This window comes from Cyprinodon tularosa, unplaced genomic scaffold (genome assembly GCF_016077235.1).
Source record: "Cyprinodon tularosa strain WSP-4 unplaced genomic scaffold, ASM1607723v1 ctg66, whole genome shotgun sequence".
Taxonomy (NCBI): Eukaryota; Metazoa; Chordata; class Actinopteri; order Cyprinodontiformes; family Cyprinodontidae; genus Cyprinodon; species Cyprinodon tularosa.
Window position 1 is genome coordinate 3,171,948 of NW_024039407.1, and position 17,795 is coordinate 3,189,742.

The 17,795-nt window shown below is 37.8% G+C and overlaps 1 protein-coding gene across 3 annotated transcripts in view; it reads left to right on the forward strand.

Annotated features, from left to right (window-relative positions):
* Positions 1-249: 249 nt before the first annotated feature.
* acss2 (acyl-CoA synthetase short chain family member 2) overlaps positions 250-17,795 on the forward strand; it is a 32,304-nt gene continuing 14,758 nt past the window's right edge. The window contains exons 1-8 of one of the 3 annotated variants that reach the window (XM_038309311.1): positions 250-1,021; positions 3,395-3,590; positions 5,606-5,697; positions 6,872-6,975; positions 7,060-7,132; positions 7,810-7,885; positions 11,202-11,310; positions 11,708-11,755. In XM_038309311.1, the coding sequence (XP_038165239.1) occupies positions 895-1,021; positions 3,395-3,590; positions 5,606-5,697; positions 6,872-6,975; positions 7,060-7,132; positions 7,810-7,885; positions 11,202-11,310; positions 11,708-11,755 (825 nt within the window). In that variant the 5' untranslated portion in view covers positions 250-894. The remainder of the gene's footprint in view (positions 1,022-3,394; positions 3,591-5,605; positions 5,698-6,871; positions 6,976-7,059; positions 7,133-7,809; positions 7,886-11,201; positions 11,311-11,707; positions 11,756-17,795) is intronic. The other 2 variants (XM_038309312.1, XM_038309313.1) reach the window with 2 other exon arrangements.

A 17,795-nucleotide genomic window follows, 5' to 3' on the forward strand; every position in this document is an offset into this window, starting at 1 on the left:
ACGCGCCATTAGCCCTTTTCACTTTCATGACGCTGTTGGGGATGTCAAGGAAAACTCGACTGATATCTTGACAGTATATATTAAATAGTCTTTTAAGATTTAAATTGTACCAAAACATTTTAAATATGTACTGTTTAGCCACAAATAAAGCGTTTTCGCATTTAATATATGCATATGTCAAACAGTAAATTCCGAGCTGTCACCAGGGACACGTGAACACACCCTGAATTCTGATTGGCTCTGGCTCGGAGCCAAACAGTCCAGCAGCAGCACACACACAATAAACAGTCAAGAGGCGCACAAAGAGTTAGCTCTACGGCTGAAAACACTTTATTACCGTTGTATAGAACTATGCTGGATGAAAGCATGGGCTTATCTGATAATTACACATAACTGGGTTCGGTACGTGTAGAACAGAACATTTGGCGGATGAAGCGAACCTTGACTTCTTTTTCTCCTTAGCTTAGCTTGTTAGCTTCGCGGGTGTCAAACAGTTTCACGTCCGTCTTCAACCAGGAGTGACCAGACGCGGCTGCTGCGCCACAGCTGACCTGGACGTCGTTTTATACATCCAACGGCACGTTTTGGGTCTATTTATAAATATTTTCTTTTACGCCAGGTTTAAATAAAAGTTTAATAAATCACCCTACAGAACAAGGAAGTCTGAATGAAATCTGCAGTTAGCTTTTTCGAATATTTGCCATTCGCGCGAGATTTGACAGTTCATCAGATGAGTTAAAGAACTGAGGAATCAAATCCAGTTGCTTTCTACGAATTAAACAACAAAGTAGATTGCTTAAATTTGGTCCTTAGGTTGCCGTAGAGGACTCTATTAGAAACATCAGGCTGAGCTGTCCATACTTTGGCTTGTGTTTGGATTAACCCTGGAGAAACATGATTCCCGATCAAGCCCCGAAGGAAGACGTCTTCCACTGCAATGAGGACCTAAAGAAAGAGTCCCACATCCCCAGCTTTGAGCGATACAAAGAGCTCTACATCAACTCTATAGAGAATCCAGATGGTGAGTCCTTTGCCCTATTTTATTAACATAAAGCAGCATTTGGTGTTAGAGGCAGTAAATGGCTACTTGAGGAAGCATAAAAGATATAAAACATAGGGATAGACGTGTCGTAACCTGGTGAATTGCGTCTCCACACCCAGCAATGCATCCGCGTTGCTCTGTTGCTACATAGTATCTGTGAAATATTGGAGTTTCTCCAGGAATTTCTCAGATTTTGCAGTAGCAAATATTCCCAATGGAGCAAGACATTGCAGCCAAAGTTCAAACTCAGCAAAAGATGATTTATGAGGAAATGCAGCTTCCATTACTTTAGAAAAAAATAAATAAAATAGAATTGGAGCGTTTGGGATTTGATGCATAGGTTTATGTTTCCTGTTGCATATATAGACCCCATTACAATATGGATAGTTTACCCCCTGGGTTGATCCAGATATTCACTAGATAATTATACATCCCTGAAAAAACAAATGATGCTTAGAAAAATAAAAGTTTAAAAACAGTTTTTTTTTTTTTTCTAAATAATTTCTACATCCAACAATTTATCCATCAGTCCATCCTTTTATTTCATTGTTCCTGGACGAGGCCGCTTTGTACACTTGCTTTTTGTATCTCTGCTTCTGTCTCCTTGAACCCCAGTCGGCCGCTCACACTGAGCCTGGTTCTGCTGGAGGTTTCTTCCTGTTAAAAGGGAGTTTTTCCTCTCCACTGTCGCTACAAGCATGCTTAGTGTGAGGGATTGCATTAGAGTCAATGATTCGATGCAAACAACTGGTTTTCCTTAGATGGAAAATCAATTTGACTGTATGATCTGGTGAACTGTAAAGTGCCTTGAGATGACATGTGTTGTGAATTGGCGATATAGAAATAAACTGAATTGAAACTGAATTGTTCCTCTCATACATCTAAGGCTGAAACAATTCATCAGATTCGTCAATTCTAGAAATAATAATCAACTTATTTAGCATTTGATTGTTAACTGGAGTCTAAATACTCTAAAACATGCCTTTCGCTGACAGAGCAGACCACTCAGACAAGTAATTATACCAAAGTTGTAAAAAAAAAAAAAATTTTTACATTCAAGATAAAAAAGGAAAAAAAAACTTGTTTCCCCTGGTTTTAAGTTCTGCTAAAAATTCTTTACGGAACCTTTTGCTATCTGATAATTAATCAAAAAATCTCAACAGATTAATCAGCAAAATGGTTGTTAGTTGCAGCCCTACATACATACATACATGTAATATTTATCTTTCCATCCTCTTACTTACAGACTTTAGTTACTGTGAGGGCCACATTTAAAGCTTGGCCCATGTAAAAAGACATGTGCTATAATTGAGTAATATTCTAGTATTTAAGATCAAAAGCTGGATTATTTCTTCACCAGTTATAATGACTTAGTTGTCTTTGCATTACACTAAAGGAACTATTGATGATGACCTGCTGAGGAGACCTTAATACCAACTTGTTTCATCATTTTGGAGTTGCACAATCCATCCACCCTTCCTCCTGCAAACCTGTAGTGTGACCCTGTAGTGCTCGCTTGTGATATTGCCTTGCTAAACGTTTAATTTCCCACCAGAATTAAACTTTATGATGCTTTGTCATTTAAAAATACAACTAGTGTGATCATCTATATAAACTTCTTATTTTCCTGCTGTTGCGGTTTTATCCTAATCTTAGTCTGAACTATGGGACACAAGAAATTGTCCTTTTTTTTATTAGTATTTTTTCACCGAGTTACTTCCTGGTAAGAGCTTCCAGAGCTTCAAGGTTCCGTGTGTCTTATCTTCACTAAAGGCAGTTAGATTTGCAGTCATAAGCCAGACATAAAGACAATACGCTTTATTGAAGCACATGGTTTACTATTGTGCAGACATTTACAATGCAGATAACTGCAGGAAGAGAAGGAGTTTGGCCCAGTTTGTAGCAAATAGTACTGAGTTGTAGCTGCATCCTGCTAGGAAGGTATCATAAACTTACAACCGTAATCATAACCCTTTTCGAGGGATCATTTAGCTCAGCCCAAACACATTTTATCCAACCTCCAAGCTCTGATGTAATGCAAATAGTCTGTTAAAAGTAAAGTTGTAAATCATTCTGTACTCTTATAAGATATTAGAGGTTAATCATTGGACTGATTAAAGGTCTAAAAAACAGATATCCATGCTGAAACGGGAGCAGAACTGTTCTACCTCCTTTTTAGTCAGAGGTTAAGTAGGGAATGTTTGTTCAACAACAGAAAAACTCCCAAAATTGGTATTTTTACCCAATTTTTTTATTATCAATATGTCATTTTGTCTTTTTAAATATAGATTATTTAGGAACGTCATGAAGGCAGATGGGCTTTTTTCTAACTACCCCGTTTCTCTTCACTAGAGTTCTGGGGCGCCATTGCTAAAGACTTCTTCTGGAAGACCAAACACACAGGGCGGTTCCTGGACTACAACTTCGATGTTACCAAAGGAGAAATCTTCATCAAGTGTATGGAAGGAGCCACCACAAACATCTGCTACAACCTGCTCGACCGCAACCTCCATGAAAAGAAACTCGGTGATAAAATCGCCTTCTTCTGGTCAGTAGGAAGTTCTGTGGACCTCATCCGATGATGATCTCATGCTTTGTCTTAAAATGTAAACATCTGTTGTTTTAAGTTTTCTAATTGTTTAAAAAATAGATTAATGGGATGCTGAATAATAATAATAAACTGTTTTGAAATGAGGGAGAAACTACCCAAACCTACCTCCAACTTTGTAGTGAAGGTGATGATGTTCACCTACAGAGCAACTCCTGAATGATGACCCTTGATTGCTGTTTTTTTTATCTACTAATGATGGTGGGATGGACACTGGCTCTGTAAGAGATGCAGTGTCTTCATCCTCCAAACATTGTCTCCTGCTTAACCCAAATCAGGTCGCAGGGAAGACAGGAAGGGACCTCCACTTCCCTCTCCCTGGTGACGATCACCATTTCTTTTTCTTCACTATGAAAGGATCTTGTACCAAGTGAAAGATTACTGATTGCAATTTGAAGCCCTTCAGCTTTTTTCAGTGTATAGGTGTCTGATGGAGCTTATCCCGTATCTCTGAGGCAGAGTCTGACTCTCCTGTGAAGGAAGCTCGCTTGGACTTCTTGTATCTTTGGGTTACAAAGGTTACAGTTGGAACTTAAGGAACGTTTTACCTCTGACCCATTTTTTTCACAACCACTACATACCAGAACAACCCCTTCAGTAGTGATGACAGAGCTGAAGTCGGTCCATCCGGCCATCACTCCAGAACAAGTCACCAAGATACTTAAAGTTTTTTTTTTTTTACTGCGAAAGAGACATGAGGTTGACAGTCCAACTCTCTGGACTTCCTCCATAGTTCTACACAGCCAGGGGTAAACAGTTCACAGGAGGGAAGTTGGAACCCATTCACCAATCCTTTTTTTTGTCTTGGAACCACACCTTGATCTACATCTCAACAGGTTCTGATTCTAAGGGTGTATTCACCCCTGTCAGCTTTGATCTACAGGACCAGGCTTTTTCTCACCTTGGTATAGACCTTTTTTATGCAGTTCACTTCAGGTCTATATGCAAATCGTTCTGAAATAAATACAAAAAGCAAATGTCTCTTTGGACTTAGCGTAACTAAATCATACCGGATCTGCCATCTGGTTCTAAACAACATTGTGAAAAAGTGGAACGTTTAGACGAGTCATGTTGCACAACAGAAGTTTTTGTAATTGACTGTGACACACTCTAACCAGAGTAACCAGTTCAAACTCTCAGTTTAACTTTAGAGTGACTAACCAGAACACCCTGTTCTACTCTCTCAATTAAAATCCTCAACCATTTAAAGATGCTTTTTTTTTCTTCCTAGGGTTATCTGAACATGTCTCAGTCTTTAACACTTTTCCCTCTGTTACAGGTTAAAAACAGTTTGGAATCTGTTACATTTCTCATTTAATCATTGGTCTTTGTAAAATTTCCAGTTTTCAAGGTCAGATCTTCTATATGGAACCAACATAGAACTGTGTTAAATAGAAAAGTAACAGAAAAGGATTGAAGGGAATTGTTAGCAGTCATTCTGAGGCTTTTATTTATATTGTCATTATCAGCATCATTAGATTTATCTATAAAGCACTTTACAACAGCCAAAGTGAAACAAAGTGGTGTGCATCATGGATAACAAAACGATAAAGAAATACAGAAAAAAAAACTTACAATGAGTTAATAAAGCTAATATATAACAACATACAAAGAATAAAAACAATAAAATGTGACAGAGTAATAAAATAGATCAAATTAATAATAAAAGAAGGTAAAAGGAAAATAAAGTACAATTATTTTTATTATATTGAACCAACCAAACTTGATATATTAGAGGTTTTTCACCATGTCTGGCCTAAGTCTCATGCATTCATTAGGCTAAGCTCAAAACCTACTATATATAGTTGGAGATCAGTCACCTTTAATGTAATGCACCTTCAGTATAATATTCACAGGTCCTTTTTCTATAATCCTTACTTCTTGTCCTTATATTTTTTTTGTTATAAGAAACTAAACCAGTGGGATTCTTCATAACAAATTGTCTCTTTTTCCAGGGAAGGTAATGAGCCTGGTGATGACCTGACTGTGACCTACAGAGAGCTGCTGCAGAAGGTCTGCCAGTTTGCTAATGTATTAAAATCCCAGGGTAAGTTAGTCTCCCATCCATGAAGTTTTATGTATTATATTTATATGTACAAAGAAAAATCTTTGCCACTTAGCCTTACTTTAAACACCGCATCTGGAGAACTTATGAAAGCGGTGATCATCACAGAGAATACATAAACAAAATAAAGTAAGTCATGTTACCAACTTAACTCTTGGGATTATCAGAATTGCACATTTTTTATATATTTTTATAAACTGTAAAGCCTCGCAGAGTCTAATTAAATTCATTTCTAACTTCTCATATAGAAAAAAAATACTTTTTTTCTGCATAGAGCTGCAGAAAATACAGTCTCAACACAAAAACTCCGACATTTAATATCTACCCAAAGAAATATGAATTTGACGGTTGTTAACACATATGGGGAGAGATATCTTAATTCTCTTTTATCTGATCTAACAGATGCATGTAGATATGGAATTAAAGTGTCCCGAGATCTTAGCCTTGAGGAATTCCAGGTGTTTTTTTGTTTTTTTAATCTTATTGTAAAATAAGATGGGCACCAATTTTTGTAGTTGCTCTGTATTATTTTTACATTTCACATGTTTTAAAACCCTTTTTCTTCACGCAGCCTTACTTTCTTTAGACGTTGTAGCTAATGTTGTGGAGTTGCTACACTAGTTTACACATCTGCACAGAGCCTCATGTAGACCCATAGAAATTTTACTAAATTTACTAAACTCTCTGTATGCTCATAGATGATGAAATCACATGCTTTCAACAGAGTAACAGTATTTTACAGCCTCATCTCCAAATAAGCTGCAGAAGCTGGTGTAAAGAAAAGAGCTGGAGATTAGACTGGCCCCTACTATTGAGAGGCCCCTGTTTTTAGAGCCACACTGGAAATGAACCTAACTGTTGACCAGCTTGGAAGAGCTACTGTTCTCTACACATTCAGAGTTTCTGTGCAGCCCTGGTCAAGCCTGAAATTTAATAGGAAGATGTTTTTGTTGGAGAACATGGACATATTAGTATCTCAGGACTTTTCCTCACCATCATATTGTTTTCATCCGCTTCTCCATATTTGTTGAAAAACCCCTGTAAAATCTGATGGTTAAATTTGGAAATAGGCTCACACATCTGAGTTTTGACACATAACTGAATAATGACTCAACTGCTTCCTTTTACCACTTCTTGACTCTGTTCCTGGGCACAGGAGTGAAAAAGGGGGACCGCGTGTCCATCTACATGCCAATGGTGGTTGAGCTGGTGGTTGCCATGTTGGCGTGTGTCCGTATCGGTGCTGTTCACTCCATCGTGGTGAGTTAGAGGACAGCGTATGTGAAGCTATCCTTTATTTTATCCATGCATGCACATAAACGCCTTGTCCACCACTGTGCCCAGTTTGCAGGTTTCTCTGCCGAGTCTTTGTGTGAGAGGATCATTGACTCTCAGTGCTCTCTGCTCATCACTGCAGGTCAGTTTCATCTCTAAGAAACCAGTTTCTGGAGCTCTGGCCAAAACATGTGTCAGTGGCTGCCTGTTTGGTTCTTGAATAATGCGAAACTTTATCACCTCTTCAGTTGGTGTGATTGGTGCAAGGAGCTGATTGGGAGATGATCCTGAGTCTGTAATCAGTCCTGTTGGACAGATTAGTCTGTGGATGAAAACCTTAATCCAACAAGCTGATGGCTGCCTTTGAATTTAATATATCTTCATTCTTCAGGGCAGTGGGTCTTTTTATTGCAAAGAAAACTGATTTCACACCCAACAGACTTTCATGTTTTGTAGAAAGAAATGATTAAAACTAATTCAAAAATTAATTAAGTTGGATACTGAAAGATGGAATCGGCAGCTTCTTTAGAAATATCAGCCATTGAGTGAAAATAAGGCGCCCTTAGAGCGATAAAAAAAAAAAAGAAACGCTGAATAGTGCCTAACTACCATAACATGCAAAACAGTCTGCCTTAGCAAGGTCATTTTATTTAAATAACACATTTCAGTGAAAGGACAATTCAAAGTAGTTTAAATGTTGAAAAAGAGCCCTTTCTCCAAGACTGCAGCAGTCGGTTATATTTGATCCATATTTGAATGTTTCTGTTCTTCTGCTCCAAATGATGCAGAAATCTTCTGTGTTTTTTTTTTGCTGTTCAGATGGTTTCTATCGAGGAGATAAGCTGATCAACCTGAAGCTCTTAGCTGATGAAGCACTGCAGAAATGTAGAGACAAGTAAGCTTTAAATACCCTTATCTCTCCCCCCCCCCACACACACACACACACACACACACACACACACAAACATACAGACATATCACTTGCTGACAGACACAAACCAAGCCACCAAGAACTGAAATGCATTCAATTGATGCACATTTCATCCTAAATTTTTAACAAAATACTTTTTTTTTGTCTATAGCATTCTGTCATTTAACAATAACTACAACTCTACAATATTCTTTCAGGGGTTTACAGACCTGATGAGCACAGTAACTGAGAAATAGCCTTATTGTAAAGTTACATATTAAAGAAAATTTTAAACTGCCTTATTTTTCTTTAAGTTCCACATAAGTTACTGTATTTAATTTGGATTTTATCCGAGTGACCAACGCAAAACTTACATTCAGTCCTTTACTCTGATTTATTTAAATGAGCTCTCAGATGACGTCTTAAAAATAACAAAACGCACATCTGTTTACTCTTTAAGTCTAGCTTTGCTTTAGGAGTATAGAGTTTGTTTGTTTGTTTTTTTCCCCGATTATTTTTAACCAATTTGTATCATGAAGACGGAGAAACACAGGAGAGAGGTCAGCGAGAAACCTTTAAAACATAAATTAAAGAGCGATACAAGGCAGCCACAGCAAATTCTCAAACTCTTTGGTTCAACTTACATTTTAAAGCATTGGAGAGAAAGTGACTGGTTGCCCAGATCATTCTCTGAATGTGTGCAAATGTTCAGTAGATCACAGAGAAGAGGGAGCTAGAAAACATATAGGTGACCAAAAAAAAACTATAGCCTATGATTATTATATTTAAACTGTGTACAGTGCATACGGATCAACACATTTTTTGTAAATATGACTGATTGAAACCTGAGGCTAGTTTCCAATGCATAGATAAGAAACTCCCACTAAAAAATGAACACCTTCAAAATTATGTAAAACAAAGCGGCACATGAAGGAATGGTTGAAGCAGTAAAATTCACAACTTAGTAAATGATTTATAAATATAGGCCAATGCTGGTTACACGTTTTATGCAGGATTGATGGACTTTTGGACAAAGATCTGTTTAGCAAATCCTCTAAACCAATACAAGCTGTTAAAAGATGCACAAACCATTTACAGGACTTTAGTGCCCTCCTTTTAGCCATCATAGCAAGACTGGTGAGCTCTGAGCCACACCCTTAGTTGTCCTGTAAAAAAAACAATGTATATTAACCTTTATTTTACTAAGGATATCCAATAAAGACAGAGAATCTCTTTTACAAGAGTTACGGCCAAACCTTTAAAACATTCAGCAACAGACCTGCTGATCCATGTAAATGGAGCAGAAAACTTAATTCAGTTCAGTTTATTTATATAGCGCCAATTCACAACACATGTTATCTTATGGCGTCTCACAGAGAGAAATTAATTAGCTCATACAGTTCGATTACTTCAAAGTTTTCTATCTAAGGAAAACCAGCTGATCGATTCAATGACTCGACAGCAATGCATCACACCAAGCATGCATACACAGGCAGACCTGTCACTGCAAAAACGATCTAGAAATAAGTAAAAATGTCTTAAATTAAGTGTATTTATCCTTATTCTAAGTAGATAAATAAGATAGTTTGCCAATGGAATGAGTATTTTTACTCTTAAAATAGGATAATTGGAAAATATGCACTTGAAATAATACAATGCAATTGTGTTTTCTTATTTTAAGTGTAAATTGTCTTGTTCCATTGCCAAAATGTCTCTTTTACCTCCTCAATTCAAGAACAAATGCATTTATTTTAAGAAAAAATTACTTATCTAGAGCCAAGCAGATGAGCTCCGAGCCAGCTCCCATGTCAGAGGATGAAACAGCACATAGTTATATTGAGAGAAACGGGGCTAATTTCTCCATAAAATAATACATTTTATGATAGTAGTCTGATATTTTCTTTATTTACATTTATTATCAAAACTGAAGTGATTTAAATTCAAGATAAAAGGGTTTTTACGACAGGAAAACAAAAGGTTTCATTTAGATATATTACCTAGACTTTTGCTTTCTATCCTATATAATGGATGCAGCTTTACATTTTTGAGATACATCCACTTCCACTTTGATGATAACCTATTAGACTCGGTCCATGCCGTAACAGATGACTTGCGTTTCCTCTGGATATTGGTTAACCACACCCATCAAAGCTCAATGTTAAGAGCATTGCCTTCTCTTTACTCTCTTATCACATTTGTTTTTATATCATTTATCCCCAAAATATACAACCATTGTGGTTGTCTCCTGTGTGAGCAATGAAGTGTTTAAAAAAGAATAATGATAAAAATAATCTGTAGATACAATTGTATGCCACAAGATACTTTTTTTTAGGGATGCACAATATTGGGATTTTGGCCAATATCCGATATGCCGATATTTTAAAACTCATGTAGCCGATAACCGATATCGATACCGATGTTAAAGCTGGACAAAAATAAGTAGTCATTGAAAATAGCAGTTTTGTTATCCATTTCTGACACTTTGAAAAATAATATACTCAAATATATTTTCATATGCTGATATCAAATAGATTTTTAAAAACGCGGTATCGATCTATTTTACTTTCAAAATCTCGTAAAATTTCATCGTTCCGTTGCAAACTCTCGTGATATTTTGCAAATTCTTGTGAGATTTTGTTAGTAAAATAATCGATACTAATTCAATATATATCAACATACAAAAATATGGCAAAATTTCGTTAATTTTTGGGGGATTTCGTAGCATAACGATGACATATAGCAATATTTCATTAGTAAAAGAGATTGATATGGTGTTTTTAAATGGCAATATATCAGCATATGAAGATATTGTGATATTTTAATGTATCAATATTTTTTCCCTCGTCTTTAGAAGTTTTTAAGTCTCTAAAAAAGAAGTTTTTGAGGAAGAAGAAGAAGTAGTATTTTTTTTTTTTTGTTTACCGGTAGACTTTAGAAACTCAGAAGCTGATCAAATATTGGGTTAAATATCGTTGGGGTGGCCGATGTCCGATATTCAGTTTTAAGGCCGATACCGATAGGGGGCCGATTATATTGTGCATCCCTAATTTTTTTTTCTATGTTTTTAGCTCAGTTTGTCCATAAAAACATCTCTGAAAATAAAAACCAGTCATCTATGGTTCATTTAAGCTCAGCCAGTTAAATTCCTTCCACTTCAGATTCACCTGCTTTGTGCTGAACCATCATGTAACCTTCCCCCATCCTAAAAAAAAAAAACAGATTAAGGTCTATGATTGTATTATTAATGCTGTTTCATGGAGATGTATGGAGAAAGTGATGCCTTCTCTTTGCATCTTTGCAGAGGTTTTCCAGTAAAGAAGTCAATCATGCTGAAGCACTTATCAAAAGAACCAGAGGGGGTTTTGGGTTCTCAGTCTCCTCCTGCCAAGCGAGTGTGTCCAGATCTGGAGGTAAAGAACACAAATTGAACACGAGGTGACGCAGAGGCTGCTGGTTTGATTCAGAGCTCTGACAGGTTTGAAACTAGAAGGTTTCTCTGGGGACAGATCTGTAGGACAGTCTACAGAGATGTTTGGACCGAGGATGCAATCAGAAAGTTTATTGGGCCAATATCTTTGAAATAAAGGGGCTGAAGCCTTTCTTGTGTCCTCTCCCTACTTGTGTCCTTCTGCATATTTTGTTTCTACGTCCTGCAAGCTTCTCAGTCTTCATCTACCATAATTTGATTTGATGTTGGTGTCCCTGCTTTTTGATTTTTGTTGATACGTTTCTTTTTGATCAACTTCTTTCCCTCCTTAACCTCTCCTTCCTCCTGTTTTGCCTTCCACTCCCTCACCTCCCATCCAGCAGGAGAAAAGGACAGGAAAAGTAAAGAAAACGCGTCCTGTTCCAAAGGTATTTCCATAATCACCCTTCCTCTCTTAAAGCCTTCATGTCATCTTTGATTTTGCTTTTTGTTTTTAGATAACATGCCCTTATGTACATAATAATTGGTTGTTTGTTTTCCTTTGAATGAGGGGTTTCAATCAGAGACGCTAACAGAATAATATCTACAGTGATTTTGCAGCGTTGGTGTTTTATTCCAGTAGTTTCTGTTTGCAGCCTGAGCTTAGATGGTGTGATCTTAGAAAATTGCAATATTTACAAAATCGATGACATTTCTTTTAAGGTGTTTTTTTTTTAGCTCCAAGTCATCATTATCAAACTAACCAGGAATTAGTACTCTTATCAATCAAACTGAAAATATATCTAGAATCTGATATTCACCTATTTAATAGATTTAAATAGTCAACTGTTGCATTTATTATAGTTCTTCACTTACGATTCATATTTTGGGAAACCAGGTGTGTCCTCATTCTTTATTTTTATACCGTATTTACATTTTCCTGTTTTTATTTTTTTAACTCTGAACCTAAAGCACAATAAAAGGAAGCAAATCCATTATAAATCTTTCGTAAGTCTCAGTATTGCTTCGCAACCTTTGTTTCTATCCCAGTCGCTGTGGCATAAATAAGGTTTACTAAGAAAAAGTGGGGGAAAAAAAGTATCACTTCCACCTCTTCTTGACGGCAATAAAGAGTTCGGTACTGCTGGTGTGAAGTCAGCTTTATTAAAATTCTTCTTATAATTTATTTTCCACTGACACCAAAACCACCGTCGAACTAAAATACAACATAAACTTAAATGAGATGGTTTCATGAGTACAAAATGACATAAAAAATTATATAAATACATATAAACATACCTCGCTGGCTGACTGGTAGAAATGAGAAATAAAGGACCTTTTAAACTAAAATTTCTCTGTAAAACTTCTTGCAAATGTCATGCCTTCATGCTGTGTGCATCCTTTTCTTCTAGTTTTTCAGCGAACATGCTAGATTCCACACTTCCTAAAGAAGCCTTTCAAAATAAGACTCATAACAAAAAATTGCATAATACAAAGTAAAACATGTAAACCAAAAAATATGGCAGTAAAACTCCCACCAAATCACTAACCTATAGTGATTTAACTTCAAACATGTAACATTGCAATAGGAATATATTTACATTTTAACATTTACTGTGCTTCCAGCAACAACACAGTTTTATGAACTGGTCTATCAAGATACACTGGCTTGACAGTCCTTAGTCCATTCTTATCCAAGGTCGAATCACCTAACAACAGTTTCACCTTCCTGATCCTTCCATCTGCGCTTGGATATACATCTGTTACTCTTGCAAGTTTCCACTTGGTCCTTGGAGAATTGTCCTCTTGAAGAATAACAATGTCATTCACCTTTGCATTTCTTTTGTCTCTTTGCCAGATTTGTCTCTGCTGAAGATTAAGAAGATATTCTTTCTTCCACCTTGTCCAGAATTCATTGGCTAAAAACTGAACTTGGCGCCACCTCTTTCTCAAGTACAAGTCCTGGCTCACAAATTCACCAGGAGGGGGCAGAATAACACCAGACTTCATCATGAGAATATGATTTGGTGTAAGAGGCTCTAAACTTGGATCACTTAGGTTTTCTACTGTTAGCGGCCTGCTATTCACAATAGCCATCACCTCATACAAAAACGTTCTGAGGGAAGAACTATCAAGTCTCTTAGAAGTTTTATCAAGAATAGCAGTTAAAACACTTCTAATGGTCCTAATCTGGCTCTCCCAAACACCTCCCATGTGGCTTGAAGATGGGGTGTTCAGAACAAACTCACATCCATATTGTTTCAACTGTTCTTTGTCACAGTCCTTCAGTGCATTCAAAAACTCTCCTTTAGCACCAACAAAATTAGTCCCTTGATCACACCTGATCTGTCTTACATATCCACGAATAGAAATAAAACAACGCAATGCATTAATAAAAGCATCAGCAGTAAGGTCATCTAACATTTCAATATGTATTGCCCTGGAACACATACATGTAAACAAAAGACCATACCTTTTAAGTTCCTTTCTGCCTTCTTTTACATAAAAAGGTCCAAAACAGTCAACACCACAGTAAGAGAATGGGGGTGTTGTTTCCATTCTGTCCTCTGGTAAGTCTGACATCTGTTGATCTTGGGTATGCCTCCTGTACTTCCTGCAGGTTGTGCACTTGAAGATGTGTGAAGCAACTGCACTGCTGCATCCTGTGATCCACAGTCCATTGGAACGCAGCTCATTTACAGTAATTCCTCTTCCTTGATGCTGCACCTTCTCATGGAAGTGTTTAATCAGTAAAGATGACATATGACTTGATTTGGGAATAATGGCAGGATGTTTGATGTATGGGTGCAGACTTGCTCTTGTTAAACGTCCTCCCACCCTGAGTACTCCTTGCTCATCAACAAATGGGTTTAAGCTATACAGCCTGTGTGTCTTATCCTTGAGTTGAATGTCCTTTCCTTGGGTTAAGTCCTTGATTTCCTTGCTGAAAGTGTTTCCTTGTGCAAGTTTTATTATGAACAGTTCTGCTTCTCGTCTGTCCTCAACACATGTGCTTCCACCTTTTGTTTGTGTGTCTCCTTTAAAATCTTTCACAAATTTCCTTAAACGAGCAATAGCTTTAACAGCTCTTCTCCAATCAGAAAATTTGTTGAGACGATCAAGTATTGTTCTCTTTTCTTGTACTTCTGTTTTGAGCACATGTACGGCTTTCAGTTCTGGGTCATTAGAAACAACTTCACTTATCTTGTCAGTTTCAAGGGGTAGTTCATTTTGCCACAAAAACTCTGGTCCTTTAAACCAGTTAGATTTGAGAAGCTGTTGGACACTTAATCCTCTTGATGCATGGTCTGCAGGATTATTCTCAGATGGTACATGATGCCACTGCTGTGGGTCTGTGAGTGATTTTATTATTTGAATCCTATTTGCCACAAACACATGAAATCTTTTGGCATCATTATTCACATATCCTAACACCACTTTAGAATCTGTCCAGAAATGTTCTTGAAGATTGCTGATCTCCAGTTCCCTTCTTAGCATTACACTTGTTCTTGCTGCAACTACTGCAGCTGTTAACTCAAGTCTAGGGACAGTGGTGACTTTGGTTGGAGCAACGCGTGCCTTTCCCATGACTAGCACACAGTGAACATCTCCTTTGGATGTGACTGTTCTTAAGTAGCTACATTGTCCATAGCCTGTCACACTGGCGTCTGAAAAATGATGTAAATCACACTGTGTGATGTCTGTGTTTTCAGGTAGTATGCATCTTTGGATTCTCACCTTTGACAAGTTTTGAAGATCTAGGAGCCAGGATTCCCACTCTCTGTAGAGTTGATCCGAAAGAGGCTCATCCCATCCAACCTTTTCTTGACATAGCTGTTGCAAGATTTGTTTTCCTTTAAGGATGAAGGGTGCCACAAATCCCAGTGGATCATACACTGATGCTACTGTGCACAGGATTCCTCTTCTTGTCATTGGGTGCTCTTTGACTGATATCCTGAACTGAAACTCATCAGAAGAGATGCACCACATAACACCAAGTGCTCTTTCCATCAGTGGCTCTCCAAGTGCTAGATCCAAATCTTTAACACTGTCAGCACACTCCTCTCTGGGCAGCGACTTTAACACATTGTCACTGTTTGAAACAAATTTGTGTAATCTTAATTTGCCTGTGCTACACAGCTCTCTTGCTTCTTTTACTAATTTGATTGCTTCTGCTTCAGATTTAACACTTAAAAGTCCATCATCTACATAAAAATTTCTTTGAATGAACTTCACTGTGTTTGGAGAGAACTTTCCCTCACCTTGTGTGGCTAGATGTTTTAAACCAAAATTGGCACAACCAGGTGAAGAAGCTGCACCAAACAGGTGAACCTTCATGCGATAGACTGAGGGGGGAACACTTAGATCACCATGCTCCCACCATAGGAAGCGTAAATAAGCCTGGTCTTGGGGCGTTACATGGAACTGGTGAAACATACGTTCCACGTCGCACATTACAGCCACTGATCCTTTCCTGAACCTACAGAGTACTCCCACTAAAGTGTTTGCTAGGTCAGGCCCTGTAAGCAGGTGTTCATTTAGCGAAGTGTCTTGATATTGTGCAGAGCAGTCAAAAACTACACGAATCTTGCCAGGCTTTTGAGGGTGGTATACCCCATGGTGGGGAATATACCAGGCAGGGGAATTACAGAGTTCTTTCTGTGGCACTTTCTCTGCGTCACCACTTGCAATAATGTCCTCCATGAACCTTACATAATCAGAGTAGTACCTTTGATCCCTTATGAATCTGCGTTTGAGACTGCTTAAGCGTTGCATTGCACATGACGTGTTGTTGGGAAGATTTGGTCTGTCGTTTTTGAAAGGCAGGGGCATTTCAAAATGTCCATCCTGCTTTTGTTTTATTCCTTCTTGTAGCTTTCTTATGAAGCAGACATCTTCTTGTGAAATGCTTGTTTCTTCCACTGCTTTCTCTGTAAAATCTGCTTCAAGAGCTTTGATTACATCTGGTCCTGTTACTTCTTTTACTTGTGTCTTGCAGATGTAATGAACCTTATTCTTTAGCTTCATGGTTGGCTCAGTCGCTGGTATTACTTGCTTTACAGTGATGCGATGGCTTACTCCAATAACATCGCTGCCTGCATCAACTAAATCACAGTAACTTATGATGCTCCAGCCCAAATCTGTTTTCTGGGCATAAGGTTGGTTTTCTTCACCACATATGACTTCTCTGGGCATTAAAGCTTGTGTACAGTTGTAGCCTAACAGGAGTCCTATCTCACAGTCCAATGGTGGAGCAATGTATTCAGAAAGATGTTCCAAATGTGGCCATGACCTTGCCGTGTCTGGAGTAGGAATATGGCTACGATTGGCAGGTATAAAATCACGTGTGTAAGCAATTGGCACAGTGAGTTTCTTTTTGGAAAACAATCCTCTTATTTGCAGAGCTTCAAGCTTTGTACATGGTACAATTGTTTTCTTGGATGACATCGTAGATAATTTTAGCTTAACCTGGGTTTTAACTGTGTCCAGATTGTTTGCTACTTCATTGAGAATAAAAGATGAATCACTCTGTGTGTCCAGCAGAGCGTAGGTAAGTATTTCTTTGCTTGGCTCATTTTGTGTGGATACATAAACAGGTACTATTGCAGATGTCTGTGTGTTTCTACTTTCATGAGTCACTCTGTTAGATGTAATTTCGTTAACTGCGTCTTGTGACTGTGTTACCTGTTGCTGAGTTTCCTTCCGTTCAGCTGCTTCTTGGTCTTTCGGTTGTTCTTTCTTTGTCTCTTGTCTTTGTCTTTCTTCATGCAGACATGTGGGATGTCGTGCATGTCATTCGGTTGCTGCAGTTCTTGGAGAAATGACCGCTATTTAAACAGCCAAAACATAGTTTTTCACCTTGAATGAACTTGATTCTCTCAGTAACTGGTTTCTCAGTAAACTTACGACATTTGTATAAGCTGTGTCCTGCTCTTTTACAAAACACACAATAACCCATGCTTCTTTCTGTAGAGTTAGTTGTGAAGATTTTTGCTGTATCTTGTTTCTTGTGAATGGGTGTAATTTGAGGTTTTGTCTTTGGTTTGTCAAATTCACTTTGTCTTATAGCTTGATATGATGTAATGGGATTACATGCAATACTTGCCTCCATTGACAGGAATGTTACAAAGTAACTGAAACGGGGGAACTGTCTGTGCTCCAGCTGATACTCTGTAGCCTTTCGGTTCCATCTGTTGCTCAACCAGTCTGGCAGTTTAGCAGCAAGTCTTTGATTCTCTATCCCATCATTGAGGACGTTCAGATTCTCATTAGTAGTCATTGCAGATTGACAGCTTTGTAAAAAATCCACAAACTTTCTCAACTCTGCACTATCTTTACCTTGGAGCCTTGGCCATGTGTGCAACTTGTCCCTAAATGCCTTAGCGATGACAAAAGGCTCTCCATAACGTTCATTGAGCATATTCCATGCTGCTATATAGGAATCTTCAGAGCCAATCAGAAAATAGCCTTCTAAGGCTTCTTTAACAC